Consider the following 19706-nt stretch of genomic DNA (forward strand, 5'->3'; position numbering starts at 1 on the left):
CCCCCAGAAGCGAAGATATGAGCTTTGAAAAATATATATATTCAAATATAAAAAGAAATAGCAGATCTAGCACGAACTGACGCACAAATCTTGTATGTGTGTCCGTGGATGGCACCAAATATTTTCAGATGAGGGTGGATTATTAATTTTGTCCTCGACATGAAAACGTTTGAGAAGCACTGGCTTACACCGGGGCTCCACTACATCCATCGGGCGTCGCATCAGCGTCAACGCAGCGAATGTTCCCTTTTTAATCAATGAATCAGTGGTGCTCCACTGCCGACGTTGCGTTGCGTTCGACGGCTGTAATTCGGCCTGGTTCATTATTTGACGCCGTCCAAACGCAACGCGACACAACACAGTCAGTGGAGGCTGTGGAGCCCCGGCGTTCTATGATATGTTTGATAGGATATCACGCACACAGTGAGTGACAGCTTGAGCACAACAACGTGCTGTACCTTCTCTGGTTCATTTTGGTGATCTCCCTCCTCATGAGATAGCCTCTGCACAGAGCCTGAGTCATTGTGACCAAACTGGCCAGTTTGGCATCTCTCATCTCCTCGAGGGTCCCCAACAGGCCAGCCTTGAAGAACACCTAGGAGGTCAAAAAACGCGTGCAGTACTTAGTTTAGACAGTTTTTGGTTTAGACTAGTCATTGGTTAGACCAGTCATTAGTCCTACAACTACAACCTATCTCAAACCCTCACCCTAAACCTAACCTCCCACGGGGCAGCACACCTAAACCTTTTTATTTATTTATTTTATTTACCCAGGGAAGTAGCTGAGCACAGGTGCTCATTTTCAGCAACGCCCTGCACATAGAAATAGAAACACACACACACACACACACACACACACACACACACACACACACACACACACACACACACACACACACACACACACACACACACACACACACACACACACACACACACACACACACACACACACACACACACACACACACACACACACACACACACACACACACACACACACACAAAAACCTGGGAGCTGACCAGTACAACCACAGTCTTATACTGTTGGTCACTAACTAGCTCCAGGGGGAGCAGTTGGGGGTTCAGTGCCTTGCCCCTTCCGGGGAATCGAACCGGCAACCTTTCGGCAACAAGGGTGCTCCTCTAACCCTTAGGCCACCGCTGCCCAACCTAACCTTAACCCATGTCTAACCAATGACTAGTCTAAACTAAGTATGCACCCCGCGTACGCACGCACGCACGCACGCACAGTATACTGTAATATCTCTACAACATTGTTATGTTCTTAATTGCTACAGGAGGTAAGATTATAAAACGAGCACATGTAAATCACCTTGGTGTGTCCAAACTTGTATTGAGTGTCGTCCACGTCGATAGACCCCAAGAGCTTCTCTGCCGCTGTCTTGTTGTCGATGAATTGACCCTCAGGAATAACACTGGCATTCAGCACTTTGTATCTGTTTATACATATAGTACATTATTAATACATTAACACTGGAAAGCCACCGCTTTATACCTGTTCCAGGTTTACAGATACAGTACAGTACGTCATTAATACAATATCACTGGCATTTAGGGGTGGGACGATTCTCTTGCCTCCCGATTTGATACAATCTTGACACCTATGCTGCCGATTCGATTTATATTGCGATTCTTAAGTAGCCTATATTGCAACAATTGCTGCAATACGATATTACGATATTTTGAGGTCTTTTTAGCCAAGAACATTTTAAAAGAACAAAGGGAGTCTATACCAACGCGCCTCAAGCCTGGAACGGCTGGTCCGGTGCTTCACAGGAACAAGGACATAGTTGCAGAAGGAGGAGAGGACACTGGAGCAGCACAGACATTTAGAGTTTCCACCTATGCAGTCTTCATCAGAGTCATGACTCTGATGAAGACTGCAGAGGTCGAAACGTTAGTTGTTCTGTATACTAGCACCTATTAACCCATTTAGGCCTGATGTCGCTCTGAAAGAATATACCTATTCAAAGATTTGTGCTGCATTTTTACGATCTACAAGCTCATAGCGCGCCACCGAGTGGCGCGCTATGAGCTTGTAGATCTGCTATTTTTCAATAGCTAAAGTATAACAGAATGCTCGAAACACCAAAATGGGTTAAAAGGCCTCTCCTCCTTCTGCAACATTTTAAAAGAATTATAAACAATATAAACCAAGAAAGGTTGAATCATACACTTCAATTCTGCCAGATAACGTCAGTAAGTCTTTCTGACATATTGTTCTTTTTAAATGATTCAGAAAATCTTTAAAAAGAAATTGTGACATAAAAAAAGAAAAAAAAGAAAACGCTCACTCAAACAATATTTGAGTGAGTCGGTTTTTCCCTCCACCCCTACTCTGGCATTCAACACTTTGCACCTGTTCCAGGTTTATAGATACAGTGCATTATTAATAAATTAACACTAGAATTCACCACTTTGTTGTTTGTTTGTTCCAGCCAGGGTTTACATTAATTTCAATGTGTTTTAATGATGATTGATGCATGCAAAATTACTACAACTGTAAACCTTCATTCTGTACTGTACCTCTGCTTGAAATCCCCATACAGGATTCTGCTTGGAAAGCCCTTTCTACAGATTCTGATGCCTTCCAGAACACCATTACATCTCAGCTGGTGGATGACCAACGGATTCTCCATCAAACCTGATGCAGTCATTATAATAAATATCCACATTTCAGATGACACCCACTAATCATGCTGTAATAACACTAGCAGTCAGTGGTGGAAAGTAACAAAGTAGCCTATATTGAGTACATGCAGCGGTGGCCGAACGGATTGCGGAGCGGTCTTGATACCGGAAGGTCGCCAGTTCGAATCAGCAGTCCGACACGTTAAAATTACCACCGCTGAAGTGCCCTTGAACAAGGCATTGAACCACTACGATGAAATGTTCTATGAGCAGGGCCTGGCTGGAAACAAGTTCTTGAGCTTAGCCCAGATACCCTGGGTAAATATAGTAATCATTTCATTTCATGCACTAAAGTAGGAGTTTGAGATTTTTTCATATATCGTTGCTGTTTGGAAGAAACCACTTAACTCCATTTGGAGGTTTTAGACTTTAGACATAAATCAATGCTATTGAACACCTTTTACGTCTGTGTGTTGGTTAGAAAATATTGAACCAATGGAATGTATTAAAAAGTGCTTCGGCGGAAGCCTAACTCCATTCGATCCTCAAACTATCTGCCAAACCAACTAACTCCACCCGTTTAGCCATCTTTTTTTTGTTCATAAGTCAGTGCTATTGAACAGGGAGGAGACCGCGGGGCAGACCAAGGAGGAGAGACCAAGGGAGGAGACCGCGGGGCAGACCAAGGCGCAGTTGGAGGAAACACACCGACTCACTGGCCTCGGGATCCCCCAGGAGAAAGTCACTAATGTTGCTCTGGAGAGGGACGTCTGGACCACTCTGGTGGAGCTGTTGCCCCCGCGACCCGACTATGGATAAGCGGTTGAAGATGGATGGATGGATGGAGTGCGATTGAACACCCTTTACGTCTGTGTGTTGGTTAAAACATTTTTTTGGTGATTTCTTCCAGACAACAGAGATATTGTACTTTTACCTCACTGCAATTATTTGAAAACTTTAGTCACTATACTTTGTAGATTCTGATTATTATTACAAAACATGCATTAACCACTTTAGCCTTTACAAGCTCATAACGTGTCCTGATGCAATGCATTGTGAGCTTGCAGACCTGCTGTTTTCAAAAGATGTGTATACATAATTGAACTTAAATGGGACATTCTGCATAATAGCACTTTATAGTATATTTAGTATATTTTGATGCCAATACTTTTGTCCTTTTAGTCAAGTACATTTTAAATACCAGACATTTACTTGTAACAGAGAATTTCTACATTGTGGTATTGATACTTTTACGACGTTATGTATAAAATGTCAGTACTTTTTCCACCACTGAAGCATTTAGGTCAGTTTCACTGTTTCCCCACCCTGAAGAAGGCAGTTGTACTGCCGAAACGTTGGTTTTTACTCTGCATCCTAATAAATAATCGTCTCTTTGGCTATCAGTGTGTGCAGCCACTCTTTTGTCTTTTTAAGACTTAACTCTTTAGATGTTTCTGCCGTGAGCTGGCACCACTACTAAGACTGGTGTGCGTTTAGCATCCTCCTGCACAGTTTCACTGTTACCTTGAGTCTTGAACTCGTTGGGAATCAGACATCGTACAAAGTGAGGATGTGTGCATCTCAGATTTGTCATCAGCTTGCCAAGGTTTTCCTGTTGGAGAGGACGGTACTATGGTAAAGAGCTACATGGTCCACACTAGTGGTACATTCTTTGTTTTTGTTTGTTTGGTTGAAGACAAAAGGCATTACGTACCCTGAACACAGCTGAGACCGTTTGAAATGACCCCCCTTTCTTTTTGGCACCTTTCTTCCCTATATCTGCTATTAGGACGATATGGACTGCTATGGTTACGATGTAAATAATTGAAAAGAAATATTTAAAATCACACAGAAGAAAGACTTCTATCATCTATCACAGTTTTTTTTTTAAACGTTGGCTATTAAAAAATAGCCGATATACAAGCTCACAGCGTATCACTTCGTGCTGCAATGTGAGATTGCACATCTGCTATTTTTTAACGTAAAATAATAACCTTGAAAGTATTGGAAAAGTTTGAATTTGATTGATTGATTGATTGATTGATTGAATACTTTATTATTCTGAAATGTCACTTCATGCCACGCTGCAAGCTTGCACATCTTCTGTTTTTTTAAACATCTTAAAAGTGTGAGAACTACCGATTTAGAAAGCATTTGTAGAATGGGGTTGTTAAAGAAGAATGAGAAAGACTAAATGCTCCATCATACCGTCAGTTGAGGCGAAGCTGGCGTAGAGCAGAGCCAGCAGCTAACCCTAAAGACTAAATGCTCCATCATACCGTCAGTTGAGGAGAAGCTGGCGTAGAGCAGAGCCAGCAGCTAACCCTAAAGACTAAATGCTCCATCATACCGTCAGTTGAGGAGAAGCTGGCGTAGAGCAGAGCCAGCAGCTAACCCTAAAGACTAAATGCTCCATCATACCGTCAGTTGAAAGACTAAATGCTCCATCATACCGTCAGTTGAGGAGAAGCTGGCGTAGAGCAGCGCCAGCAGCTAACCCTAAAGACTAAATGCTCCATCGTACCGTCAGTTGAGGAGAAGCTGGCGTAGAGCAGAGCCAGCAGCTAACCCTAAAGACTAAATGCTCCATCATACCGTCAGTAGAGGAGAAGCTGGCGTAGAGCAGAGCCAGCAGCTAACCCTAAAGACTAAATGCTCCATCATACCGTCAGTTGAGGAGAAGCTGGCGTAGAGCAGAGCCAGCAGCTAACCCTAAAGACTAAATGCTCCATCATACCGTCAGTTGAGGAGAAGCTGGCGTAGAGCAGAGCCAGCAGCTAACCCTAAAGACTAAATGCTCCATCATACCGTCAGTAGAGGAGAAGCTGGCGTAGAGCAGAGCCAGCAGCTAACCCTAAAGACTAAATGCTCCATCATACCGTCAGTTGAGGAGAAGCTGGCGTAGAGCAGAGCCAGCAGCTAACCCTAAAGACTAAATGCTCCATCGTACCGTCAGTTGAGGAGAAGCTGGCGTAGAGCAGAGCCAGCAGCTAACCCTAAAGACTAAATGCTCCATCATACCGTCAGTAGAGGAGAAGCTGGCGTAGAGCAGAGCCAGCAGCTAACCCTAAAGACTAAATGCTCCATCATACCGTCAGTAGAGGAGAAGCTGGCGTAGAGCAGAGCCAGCAGCTAACCCTAAAGACTAAATGCTCCATCATACCGTCAGTTGAGGAGAAGCTGGCGTAGAGCAGAGCCAGCAGCTAACCCTAAAGACTAAATGCTCCATCATACCGTCAGTTGAGGAGAAGCTGGCGTAGAGCAGAGCCAGCAGCTAACCCTAAAGACTAAATGCTCCATCGTACCGTCAGTTGAGGAGAAGCTGGCGTAGAGCAGAGCCAGCAGCTTGAGACCAGACTTACCGTCAGTTGAGGAGAAGCTGGCGTAGAGCAGAGCCAGCAGCTTGAGACCAGACTTCTGGTAGAGCTGGACCACCGACTCGTTCAGAGGGTCTTTGTTCTTGTCCAGCCAGCCTGAGATTAGAATCAAATCGGTTCATAGATTAATTGCGATGCGGACAATGGAAGATTTCTTTTTTAAGAAAGATGCTTAACCCATTCTGGGCGGGAACCCCTTTAGCTGTTGAAAAATAGCAGATCTACAAGCTCCTAGCGCGGCACTCGGTGCCGCGCTAGGAGCTTGTAGATCTGCTATTTTTTTTTAAATCGTGAAAATGTGGCACAAATCCTTGAATATAGCCTACTGTATATTCTTTCAGAGCGAACGTTTTTAACTCAAATCTTTGCTTCTGGCAACATGAACAACATATTTTCAGATGGGGGTCTGCGGCCAATTACAGATAATTCTGGGGCTCCTTGACATGAAATAGTTCGAGAACCACTGACATAGAAACATAGGTTTTTCTGAAAACTGTCATGATTTAGAAGACATTTGTAGAATCGTCCTCAGGTCAAAATGGGTTAATGTTTGTGTTTGTAGTGCTTGTTTATTAGTCACACTGTGAGTTATTAGTGAGGGGGGGAAACAACAAATCATGTATTGGAATCGAGATGCATTGGAAAATGGATTTATAATTGAGCGGTAGCCCTCTGAATGGGAATCAAACCGTGAGGTGCCTATCAGTGTTGTTTTCGTCAACTAAAACTAAGACGAAAAATGTTCGTCGACTACCTTTTTTCACTGACAAAAACGAATGGAAACTAAATGAAAACTAAGCTATGATGACTAAAACTAAGACTAAATATACTGACAATTTCGTCAACAAATAAAAACTAGACTAAAATGTTAGGAAGGGACTAGTGGACAAGAGATCCAGTATAAGTCATTTTACACTTGGTTGCATGCTGAAAATAGCAGATCTACAAGTTCACAACGTGTCGCAGTAGATCGGCTATTTTCAGCAAGTGTAAAAACACTCATTACGACGGCATCAAGGCCCGCCAAAACACATTTTAGTCGACTAAATAAACTGTAGATTTAGTCAACTAAAATCTTATGACATTTAGTCGACTAAAACTAGACTAACACTAAGACATTCCAGGTGATTAAAATATGACTAAAACTAAATGAAGTTTCAGTCCAAAGACTATGACTAAACTAAAATAGAAATTTGCTGCCAAAAACAACACTGGTGCCTATAGAGACCTCCAGCCCTACCTGCGATGCTGTAGTCCACCGTGCCGGCGTAGTGCACCAGGGAGAAGTGAGCCCTACCTGCGATGCTGTAGTCCACCGTGCCGGCGTAGTGCACCAGGGAGAAGTGAGCCCTACCTGCGATGCTGTAGTCCACCGTGCCGGCGTAGTGCACCAGGGAGAAGTGAGCCCTACCTGCGATGCTGTAGTCCACCGTGCCGGCGTAGTGCACCAGGGAGAAGTGAGCCCTACCTGCGATGCTGTAGTCCACCGTGCCGGCGTAGTGCACCAGGGAGAAGTGAGCCTCGGCCTTCAGGCCCTTAGGGGCAGGCTTGGGCTTCTGGAAACACAGCGATTTGCCCAGATGCTGGTCGTGCAGCTTGTTCTTGAAGGTGGTGTCCGAAGCCTTGGGGAACATGCACTCCTCTTCCAGGATGGAGAAGATGCCCATTGGCTGTAGGGGGTTCGTAAAGATACAATATGAAGAAAGAAAGAAAGAAAGAAAGAAAGAAAGAACAGTTTTCGCCATGGTTTTAGTCGACAACATTTAAAACACAATCCATGCCGCCTGTTACAATAGAAACGCTGTGCAGGTGCTAGAGATTTTTTTTAAATAACGTAACTTTACGTCTTGGCACAGGTAGTACCTGCTGCTTAAAACGTAACCAAACGTTCCTGGTACAGATTGGGTTAACACTGGTGTTCTACCTTCTCAATGAGCTCTATGCAGGCAGCCAGGTCCATTCCTACCTTCTCAATGAGCTCTATGCAGGCAGCCAGGTCCATTCCTACCTTCTCAATGAGCTCTATGCAGGCAGCCAGGTCCATTCATACCTTCTCAATGAGCTCTATGCAGGCAGCCAGGTCCATTCCTACCTTCTCAATGAGCTCTATACAGGCAGCCAGGTCCATTCCTACCTTCTCAATGAGCTCTATGCAGGCAGCCAGGTCCATTCCAAAGTCAATGAACTCCCACTCGATGCCTTCCTTCTGATATTCCTCTTGCTCAAGAACAAACATGTGGTGGTTGAAAAACTGTTGCAGTTTCTCGTTGGTGAAGTTGATACACAGCTGTTCCAAACTGTTAAACTAAAAAAGGACAAAAAGAGAAAAGAAAAAGAAAAACAAGGTTCAACAAGATGTAGATTAGATAAAGATGCTATATGCTGGATCATTTGCATTGCGGTGCTGTACTTGTCACTTACATCAAAGATTTCAAACCCAGCAATGTCCAAGACTCCAATGAAGAACTGCCTTGGCTGCCTGGTGTCCAGCATCTGATTGATGCGGACAACCATCCACAGGAACATCTTCTCATAGACGGATTTGGCTAGAGCCATAACAGAGTTATGGACCTGCAAAATGGAATTGCAAAATGCAACAGAGTTATTATTAAGTAGAGCGCCGTTGGAGCCTCTACAGTGGTGCCCGTTGGGCACTGGCCTACTTGGAACGATGCAAGTTGGAAATGCATGCCCCGCCCAGATAATATGGCTGTGTCTCTTTTATGCCCATATATGGAGTTCTTTGTTAGGCATGCCCAAATATGGAGTCTATGCAGATGTCCGGATGATGTCAGAACAGGCCAGCTCCATATATGGACACTGGGCATGCAGGGGCCCTGTCCAGAGCCAGAGCAGAGGGCTTTTTGGGGCGGTTCTGGACAACCGTGGGTCCGACCGACTCGACACCGGCACTGCATCAGTTGTCAGGTGTGGGGTTGCCATGGCAATCAATTGGCTGAGGCAGAGGCTGGAAATTGCACAGGTGAGGGGATTCCCACTGAGGGGATTCCCACTGGCAGAGCCTGAGCAGAGCCTTTTGTGGTGGTTCTGGAGAACCGTGGGTTCCGCCCGACTCGACACCGGGCACTGCACTCCCTGTGGGGGTGTGCAGTGGAACGCGTGTATCGAATATGAAGTCGGTGGGGCAAACGGTTCTCAAGTTACTGCTCTACCTCCTGTGGCTCAGGAGGTAGAGCAGGTCGTCCAATGATCCATGGGTCGGCGGTTCGAATCCCGGCTCCTCCTGTCTACATGTCAAAGTGTCCTTGGGCAAGACACTGAACCCCAAATTGCTCCCGATGTGCTGGTTGGTACCTTGCATGGCTTCCGCTCCCATCGGTGTATGAATGTGTGAGTGAATGGGTGAATGTAATGCACAATCTATGTAAAGCGCCTTCGATAAAGGCGCTATATAAATGCACCATTTACCATTACAACCGTGCACACACGCAGACACACAGACAAGCACGCACACACGCAGACACGCACGCACGCACGCATGCAGAGACGTGGCACATTTATAGTAGGATATGCATTTACAGAGATTGTATTATTACTGCTGCTGGCATCACCTGTTGGACGGTCTGGCCCTTGGTGACGTACTCGTTCCCAACCTTCACTCTGGGGTAGCAGAGGCCTTTGAGCAGATCTGCAGAGTTCAGGCCTAGTAGGTAGGCGACTTTATCTGCCACTGAAACAGAACAATGTGAATGGCACAGACATTGGAGCAACATAATAGCGCTGCTTTACAATACATTGTATTGTTATAGAAACAACTGGACAGCTATCATGGCAGGCAGTGTACAGTATGTTGAATGTTATCCATCAGCATCTCTGGTGTACTATAAAGTATGTATCTCCATATTTCAACTTTTGTGCCTTATTATTATTAGATATTAGATAGTCAGTGTGCCATGTCGACAGTCATTTTAATGACACCACATCAAAAATCCCAATATATTATTTTTGATTGTTCACGAATAAAACCGTTTCCCTTCTTTTAAAATATTTTCTTTCACATTGTTATAATGATCATTAGACTCGGAGCAATAACACACCAATCTCCCAGACTCACTCCCCAGTCAGAGTTCAGAGTTTTAATGAATGTAGAATTATGTGCAGGATGTAATTTACATACAAGTACAAATGTGGGGGACTTTATTTATTTTACTAATTTTTTTTAAATAGTTTATTTTAAACCAAAAATGCTCTCTCTCACACTTATGCCAGTGATCACCCAATGTGCCAATGATGGCACCGGTCCCATGGTTGCCTACCCCGGTCCTACTCTATCATACCAGAGTGTTACACAAAAGTAGTGAAAATAGCAGCTCTACAAGCTGTAGATTGGCTATTTTCACTATTTAATTTTTTTTGGAATTGTCGAAATCAACAGTGATGTTGTCTACCCTCTGTGCCGTCCGGCTCGGCCTGCTCCTCTCTCTGCTTCTGTTTGAACTTCATGTTCCCATGATGCATCACGGCACCTGTCAGCTTGTAGATGCCGGTCTTCTCCTCCGGGGTGAAGCCCAGGATGTCTACAGCCGCCTGCAAATAGAACACGACACATCAACTGTTAACTGTACAAGGTTAACAACATGTTGAAAGCAAGTCCTTTCTTGTTACACAATTTACAATTTAGGCATTTAGCAGAGGGTCTTAGTCCAGAGCGATTTACAGTAAGCAAGAACAACACAAGGTAATACATCAAATCATAGAATTAAGTCATCAAGTATCAGCAAGCTAAGAACCTAATATCTGTCTAACGGTAGATCATCTGTACAGTGAGGATATGATTATTATACATTATAGAGTGCTATGTCCACAAACAGTGCTAAATCTAATAAAATGCTAAATTATAAATCCAAATTACATAACTTTTGCATATGCCTGTAAGGTGGAGGCACATTAGCACGTTATCACCTTTAACCATTAGCATGAACTATGTCCACTTACATCTGTAGCCACCAGTTCCTGCTTGTCGTCGATGCTAGCCACTGTGATCTGACCCTGGCTAATCATGGGGAAGTCATAGGGGTCGGTGCTGATCAGCATCATGTCTGTGAAACACATAGCTGTTGGTCAATATGACCTTTTTGACAAACATAGTGTATTTGTTACTATTCAGATCAGGGGAGGGCAACTTTGACGATGGAGAGGGCCACTAGTATTTCCACACTCACTTCAGAGGGCCACATTGCATACTATGTGGTAGTAAAAATAGCCGATCTACAAGCTCAAAACGCGTCGCAGTGCGACGCGTTTTGAGCTTGTAGATCGGCTATTTTTTTAATTGAAATCCTGAATAATTTTTGGCTATTTTGGAATTGTTATCTTGAAAAGTAACCTTTTTAAGTTTTTATATAATTTCAAATGCATTTAGTTATAGTTATGTTGACTTTATGAACAAAATACAAATACATTGGACATAAAAAAGACATTTTAATACTACCCATTAAGCTACTAATCTATAGACTTGAAGTAATTAAAGCAGGTCATGTTTGCATGTTGTTTGGAATTATTTGTAACAGCTGAAATAAATAATATATGGGCCGCATTAAGTGAAGGTGGGGGCCGCATGTGGCCCCCGAGCCGCCAGTTGCCCATCCCTGATACAGATGAACGTTTCTGTGATTAGTACCAATCAGCTCCGGCTTGTGGTTGGTCATCACTTGATAAAAGATGTGATAACTTCTCTCGTCTGCAAGCTGAAACGTCACCCTGGACTTTTCCAAGAGGTCTGTATACAAAAATGTTTAAAGAATAAACCACTTTTACATGTTGAATTCACATACTGTAGTAATAGTGTCACAATCCACACTATTTCAGTTCATTTTACCCACATGTCTCAATGTCAGCTGAAGACAGTTTCCCTGTGGTTCCGAAGTGAATCCGGATGAATTTGCCCTGATTGCAAGATAAATAAATATGACATTTTATTGAATGAGAAATGAGAAAATGGTGAAATAATTCATATTTGTGATCTGGCTGCTTAATAACTCACTCCCCGTGTCCCCTAGGGTAGGTACCCTCACAAAAAACATGCAGTAATCCTGGTCTCAAAACTGCCTCCCCCTGGCCAGCCGGGGTGCCTGATGGAGGGGAAAGGAACTGGTTGGAATAACGTGTTCCTTCCACGCGCTACGTCCAACCAGGGAAACTCCCCCCCTGTCAGGTGTAAAGGAGCAACTTGGACACTCAGGCATGAAGGAAGCATGAGTTCAAGTCCGTTGCTCTCCCCATGTCCCCCATATATGGGGACTAGGTTGGCGGAGGGTGTGTAGAGCCCAGGATCACATTAGATGATTGACACAGGGGTGAAAAATGGGTTACAAAATCGTGGGATAAAAAAATATAAAGAATAACTCACAAAGCGGGATGAGTTGTCGTTCCTCACTGTCTTGGCGTTGCCGTATGCCTCCAGCAGGGGGTTTGCAGCAATGATCTGATCCTCTAGAGAACCCTAGTCAGATGCAGATCACATTCACTATGTGGTTCAACCCATTTAGGCCTGACCTCAAAATGTAAAAGAATTCTTCTAAATCCTCCAGTTTTCTGAAATAAATATTTTCACGATTTTTCAAAAATAGCAGACCTACAAGCTCGTAGCGTGCCACTCAGTGGCGTGCTATGAGCTTGTAGATCTGCTATTTTTCAATAGCTAAATTATAACATAATGTTTAAAACACCAAAAGGGGTTCCCGCCCAAAATGGGTTAACCGATCTCCGATTATTTGCAGGGTCATATCTGCCGATACCGATTCTGACCGATTCCGATATTATACAGAGGACCACAATGGAAACAAGCCTAGGGCCTATAGGGGGCCAAAGAATCTAGCATATACTCTTTTCCATATCTGTTTTCACAACTGAATGAGATGAGTATACACAAATTAAATGTAGAAATTTCCATTCCATAAATGTATTTTTTATTAAATAATCTGTATTATTTTGAGGCGGTTTCGATACAGATATGGCATTTTTATGGCCGATATGGCCTATTCCGATTATTCTACCTATTAATTGTGCATCCCTAATAATTATAATAATAAGCATTGAGTGTTTTTTGCGCATTATATCAATGTTTGTTTCATTCACCTGCATTTTACCACTTTCTTTCTTCTTGTCCCCAGACACTGCAATTGTTGCAAAGTACTGGATAACTCGCTTGGTGTTCACAGTCTTTCCTGCACCAGACTCGCCGCTAAGCTCCAAAGAAACAGGATAAAATGAACAAAGCCATAAAGTAAGTCAGAAAGTTAAGTTTTTTGTCATTTGTAATCTGTTCTGTAGTGGTCTGAATTACATATCTTACGTGATCAGGATAGACTGGTTTTCTCTATCTGTGGAAAAAGAACATTTTTTAAATAATGTTTGCTCACTGCAACTATACGATAACATCGAATGGAGCATTAAACGTGGAAAACGAGAGTGATACAGTTGGAGGCCATCGATATTGTCCTTTTCTTTTTGCTGAGTTTTGCGTGATCTGCGCAAAAGGACAGTTAACCCATTTTGGGCGGGAACCCCTTTTGGTGTTTTAAACATTGTTATAATTTAGCTATTGAAATTTTTTTGAGAAATCGAGAAAATATTTATTTCAGAAAACTGGAGGATTTAGAAGATTTTTCAGGCCTAAATGGGTCAAATGATAAGGGACAATATGGGTGGCACCCAACTGTACATCCGCCTAATAGTAATCTGACCTTACCAGTGAGCATGAACTGATAGGCGTTGTCGGAGATAGAGAAGATGTGCGGTGGAGCCTCCATGCGTTTCTTCCCTCTGTAGGAAGACACCACGGCCGCACTGTAGACTGGCAGATACTTATAGGGGTTCACAGTGACACAGAAGAGCCCAGAGTAGGTCTGCAATTCACACAATTGTCCATAAATCACCTGGATCATTTTAATTTTGCTTTGCTCGCAAGGACATACAGTATACAGCAACAATTCCCAACTGTGAGGATATTGCAAGTGGGCTCCAAATATCTGGCAAAACACTAAGATTATATTGATAATAGTGTTAGGGTTAATAGTGTGCTGCCTTTGAAAGGCCAGTTTTGGTTGAGAATTCATAGTTTAAAAATGTTTAAATAATTCTGCCATTTAAATAAGTTAAGTTAAAAATGTGAAGTTCATAGTAACAGTTCTTACTGTTTGTACTGCCATCTAGTGGTGGAGGTAACAGGTATAAAAGCATGAGGGAGTGAGCCTAGGGCCAGCATTTCCCCATTGAACACTAAACCGTGAGCTGTGCACATGGTCTGCTGAGAATTCATCTTATAACGCTTTTGCCTTGGACATTATTTGTCTGTAAGTACAATTAGGTTGTAGTTAATCGGTGCAATGATTATATTTCATGAAGAATGTGATGTTTGCAACTTTCCTGTGTAAGTTAGGTTAATTCTTTGGGTGGGAGGGGTGACATAGACTTTTTTGTATGCTATATATTGTTATGTGATTTGGAAAATATTAATAAAGAAACTTTGAGCAAAAATAAATAAATGAACATGCTGGGCCCTGTCAAGGTTTTTTAAAGTGGGCCCCTGTTGCTGAAAAGGTTCTGAATATGAACCTGTGTTATCCAGGAAGGCTCCTACTCACATAGATCATCCATGCTGCGTAGCGCTCTTTGAGGTTGTACAGCACGGACGGCTCGTTGAGGTGGGTCATCATGGCCATGTCCTCGATCTTGTCAAACTTTGGTGGGTTCATGGGACACACGTCGTCTTCCGTCACTGTCACAACCTTGGAAATGGTGACGACGTCCGGGTCATTTTCCATAATGGAGAAGCAAGAAAACGGGGGATAGGTGAAATGGTCGGCATGCATTGATACCCATTTTGACTTGAGATCAGATTCTAAAAATGTCTTCTACATCCTGACAGTTTTCTGAAAAAGCTATGTTTCTATGTCAGTCGTTCTTCGATTTTTCAAAAATAGCAGATCTACAAGCTCGTAGCGCGCCACTCGGTGGCGCGCTATGAGCTTGTAGTTCTGCTATTTTTCAATAGCTAAAGCATAACATAATGCTAACACCAAAAGGGGTTCCCACCCAAAATGGGTTAAATCGTCATCCACTCATCAATGGTGGAGATTAGAACAGTGACTCTCAACCTGTGGGCCGGGGAACACTGGTGGACCGTGAGGATATATTGCAAGTGGGCCGCGAACAAGATTGTATTGATAATATAACATATAATATAATATAACAATAATTGGGACTTAATTCCAGGTCCATTTAATAGTTCCATTGGTCTTAGTTCCATTGATCGAAGCCAGAACACAAATGTACCCTGCCCACACATCTGACCATGGCTGCCATTAGGCCTGAAAAAACGTTCGCTCTGAAAGAATATATATTCAAAGATTTGTGCCACATTTTTACGATTTTTCAAAAATATATGAATGCACCATTTACCATTTATTTTACACTAGAATCAGAGTTCCAAAATAAAAATTGACAGGCTTGAATCAGGAGAAACAAGTGTTGATTCAGAAAAGGGCATTGGAGAACACACACTCACAAACACAGTAAAATCCTCAGTATTCATTTAACTCTGAGAGTAACATGCAGTGATACGGGGACGCAGCGTTTTGCTTCTACGGGCCGACGGCGTGGAACAAACTCCCACTGTACCTTCGTCAGGCAGCCTCTGTAGACATTTTTAAAGCGCAGCTCAAGACTCACTTCTACACTCTTGCTTTTAATTGATCTTTTAATTTTTTCGTTATTCATGTCCTCACTGTATTGCATTACTGCTCTTGTTTTTTTTTATGTTTATGCCTTGCTTTTCTTTTTTTCTCCATTGCTCTGTAAAGCACTTTGAGCTGCATTTCATGTCATGAAAGGTGCTATACAAATAAAGTTGTATTATTATTATTATTATTATTATTATCAATGTCTCAATCAGACACTCACTTGGCCCGCAGCGGTTTTGACGGTGACCTTGTCACCGTCTCTTCTCTGTATGTTCCCCTTGACGTACAGCTGTTTTGCATCGATCACAAAGCAGGCTGTCTTGGCATCAAACGGCCTGTTCTGAGCCTCAATCCTCTCCCTCTCTGGCTTGCGGAGGTATATGGCCGCCTCCCCATAGATGGCCATCTCTGCATCCGTACTCATGGTTACGAATTATGGTAATGATCTAGAATAACAAAAGATAAATGTATTATGGCTCTTGTTGTGAATGCTATCTTGATAGTAGGGATGGGCATTTGTGCCTTTTTGAGGGGCGCTATCCCCTCCTACATCCAGCTTTGTCTGGGTGTAATGATTTAATTGGCTGATCACCCCGGAATGTGATGTATGATGATGTATGATGAGCGCCCCTCACTTCACACAAGTGTGATTTTTGAGGGGCACCTATATTCAGCTATAGTGTAGATTTTTGTCCTAACAAACATTAAATGACATTGACAATAAATTGAAAATTTACGTCACATGTGTCTGAGCAAATCGACATGTTACGTCATGATGTATGATGATAAGAGCGCCCCTCACTTCACACAAGTGTGATTTTTTTCTTTACTAGGCATTGTAAAATATCGTATGAGGAAAAATTATAGATTATATTTAAGTGATTTATTCCATTAATATTCTGTTCATATTTCACTTATTTTATATGACTTAATTTCGGTTAACTTCGGTTATTTAGTCCTAAATGGTTAGTGACACACAGTTGATTGATTGATTGATTGTACCATCCCAGTTAAACCATCCCATCCCATCTCTATGTGACAGACTATTACTGAAACAATTGTACACATTGGCATTGCACTGTATATCATAAGCCTACTAAATACTTTAAAAATAACAAGGAAGAAACATCACTTACCCACCTTGACTCTGTCGTCGTGTTGGACTGATTTCTGCTAGTGCTCTGAGGAAATATCATAATGAGATAAAGGCAAACTGTAAAGTAATATACAATATGACATCATTCATTCATAAATGACCCTATTGTAATCACAAACATAAGGCTCACCACTCTCGTAGCCCTGCAGCTTCAACAGCAATTGAAAGGACAGAGGAGGGGGGCTGCTTTTATTCCGTTAATCTGGCCCTCTGTTTGAATTCCTCCTCTCATTTTGGGCATGGGGAGACTCCCAGCCACTCCCCGATTCGTTCTGTGACATTTATCTCATTTTAGGCGTATTTTTAGAATGAGTTTCAAAGTCGTGAGGCCAAGTTTTTAAGTGGATAATAAAATAACAGAGACTCTACTCCTCGAAACACTGCACAATGTTATTGATCCTTAACGGCACTGCAAAAAAAACCCTGAGTGGTCATTTGACCCTGTGATTTAAATGAACACCCCAGGAGGCCTGATGGAAATGATCTCAGTTAGATCCTGTAGTATGTAAGACTTGCAGATGTTATTATTATTCCATGTGAGGATTACGTTTCAATCAGCCACCCGGATAATTGAAATTCCTGCTGTGATGAAGACTCAGAGATGTAGGGATGGGCTACATCTACATAATACTATTGTCACTGTCGGTCCATATTTCATCTTTTTTATGTTTTAATTAACCCATTTCGACCTGAGATCAGATTCTAAAAATGTCTTCTACATCCTGACAGTTTTCTGAAAAAGCTATGTTTCTATGTCAGTGGTTCTTCGATTTTTCAAAAATAGCAGACATACAAGCTCGTAGCGCGCCACTCGGTGGCGCGCTATGAGCTTGTAGATCTGCTATTTTTCAATAGCTAAAGCATGACATGATGCTAACACCAAAAGGGTGCCCAAAATGGGTTAATTAATGCCCTAGTGTATACCTTGCCGTATGCCTGTGGCGCGCAAAAGTAGATACAGCAGCCAATCTACAAGCTCAATCTCAACAGAGAATTTGTGGATTTGCCAGTCCAGTTTAAAGTTGTTAAGTTTGTCTGTTTTTATGAATATTTAACCAATGAAAAAGAAAGTAGGCTATTGACAAGCCACTAAATAATAACTTTTCCCATTCCCTGAAAAGTATGTTTTCCACCCAACAGCGATGATGACATAGTATGTCTGAATAAGAAATTAAAGTAGAATGCGTCACGCAATTACTAATGGCATCATGCATCCGTGAAAGATTGTCTTTTGATTATGGGCCCTAATCATGCTTAATCCATTGATCTTATGCTAGCTTTAGGTGGTGTGTGTGGATCGCTGGACATCGGAGAGGGGGATCCATTTTAGATATTGTAGGGAAGCCCATGTCAGCAGGCATTCTCCTGAGGATCTGCCCTGATCTCTACAAACAGTAGAGTTTCTCAAATTAGACTCAAAGCGTGTGGACACAGGCCATGATGGATTTGGATATAAGTTAGGGGCTTAGAACCACACACACTACTGGCTTGAAAGATATTATCTGTTAAGGTGTCTTCTCTGGCCGGCTTGTCAGCCCCGTACAGACTCCACATACAAGGGTTTCTATTGTAGAAAGTATATATCAAGTGGGAAATTAACATTAATTTGCCAATTATCCATGCAATCAATGAATTAATATTTTGATCAATTAATTACATTGTCATAAGGCCACTACTGTAGCACAATAGGCTGACTTTGTACTTTTATTTGTAACCTGAATGAGAAAGTTCAATGTTGTGAATCTGTGCTAATGAATTCCAGACACAATACAGTTTCACAGCACAATAGAGCGTCGCAGTTCCGCCCCCTACCAGGGCCCAGGAAATGATTCTCTGTTCATTTTCCTCATAGACATTTCAGAAAGTATTTATTTAAAGACGTTTACGCCGCGGACAAAGCCAACTCTTGTCGTGACAAATCATGACAACAAACAAAATTTTTTGGGCCGAACAAATAATTAAAAAGAAGAAAAAAACGGCAGGTTACAACACTTCTTTTGTTGTTTTTCTTCTTTGTAATTATTTGTTTGGTCCAAAATATTGTGTTTGTTGTCATGAGTTGTCACGACTCGAGTTGGCTTTGTCCGCGGCGTAACCGTCTTTAAATAAATACTTTTTGAGATGTCTATGGGAAAAATGCATTGGGTATCATTTCCTGGGCCTGGCGTCGTCATGAAGGGGGGCGGGACTGCTCTATAGCGTTAGTACGGAGCCCCGGAGTGGCCATGGCAAGAAAAATAAATGATGGATTGAACTGGGAGTTACTGTGTATGTTTTGGTTTTCTGCAGGGCAATTGGTCTTGAACTCACATCAATAACAATGCTGCTCTAGCTGGACGTTGGCCTTGTTCAGAGAGTTGACTCACTGACTGCTCTTCTGTCTTCTGGAGTTCAGTATCTGCTGGTCAGCCTCTTGAAGGGCCTGTGTCACCTTTGAGAATGTCACAATGGTGTCATCCAATTAATTCATTTAATACAGGAACTGAAATTAATCTTGGCAATATAGCAAATACTTTGTCTCCATCAAAGCTTACTTAAACCATTTTGGACTGAGGCCGATTCTAAAAAGCCCTCTAAATCCTGACCTAAGCTTTCTGAAAAATTTCAAATATTGATATAGCAGCATCAAAGTTTTTTTTTTTTTTTAATACTGTACATACTGTACAGAACCCCAAGAGGGGTTCCCGTCCAGAAGGGTTAGAACACCAAAAGGGGTTCCCGCCCAGAATGGGTTAATGCACCCGTATTGTCCCGAATATAAGACGACTCTGATCATGACTCATTTGTGGAAAAAGAAGATTGAATGTCAAATAG

The 19706-nt window shown here is 42.4% G+C and overlaps 1 protein-coding gene across 1 annotated transcript in view; it reads right to left on the bottom strand.

Annotated features, from left to right (window-relative positions):
- LOC306914968 (myosin heavy chain, fast skeletal muscle-like) overlaps positions 1-16160 on the bottom strand; it is a gene marked incomplete at both ends in the record, with an annotated part of 33518 nt that extends 17358 nt beyond the window's left edge. Inside the window, 20 exons of the mRNA XM_079492210.1 lie at positions 459-595; positions 1337-1460; positions 2551-2668; positions 4180-4267; positions 4370-4455; positions 6018-6128; positions 7501-7702; positions 8167-8337; positions 8454-8603; positions 9605-9723; positions 10442-10580; positions 10989-11092; positions 11674-11772; positions 11876-11939; positions 12403-12495; positions 13131-13236; positions 13348-13375; positions 13744-13900; positions 14639-14782; positions 15957-16160. Of these exons, the coding sequence (XP_079348336.1) occupies positions 459-595; positions 1337-1460; positions 2551-2668; positions 4180-4267; positions 4370-4455; positions 6018-6128; positions 7501-7702; positions 8167-8337; positions 8454-8603; positions 9605-9723; positions 10442-10580; positions 10989-11092; positions 11674-11772; positions 11876-11939; positions 12403-12495; positions 13131-13236; positions 13348-13375; positions 13744-13900; positions 14639-14782; positions 15957-16160 (2444 nt within the window). The remainder of the gene's footprint in view (positions 1-458; positions 596-1336; positions 1461-2550; positions 2669-4179; positions 4268-4369; positions 4456-6017; positions 6129-7500; positions 7703-8166; positions 8338-8453; positions 8604-9604; positions 9724-10441; positions 10581-10988; positions 11093-11673; positions 11773-11875; positions 11940-12402; positions 12496-13130; positions 13237-13347; positions 13376-13743; positions 13901-14638; positions 14783-15956) is intronic.
- Positions 16161-19706: the final 3546 nt, after the last annotated feature.

Source organism: Electrona antarctica (genome assembly GCF_951216825.1).
Source record: "Electrona antarctica genome assembly, chromosome: 22".
In the NCBI taxonomy this organism is placed as follows: Eukaryota; Metazoa; Chordata; class Actinopteri; order Myctophiformes; family Myctophidae; genus Electrona; species Electrona antarctica.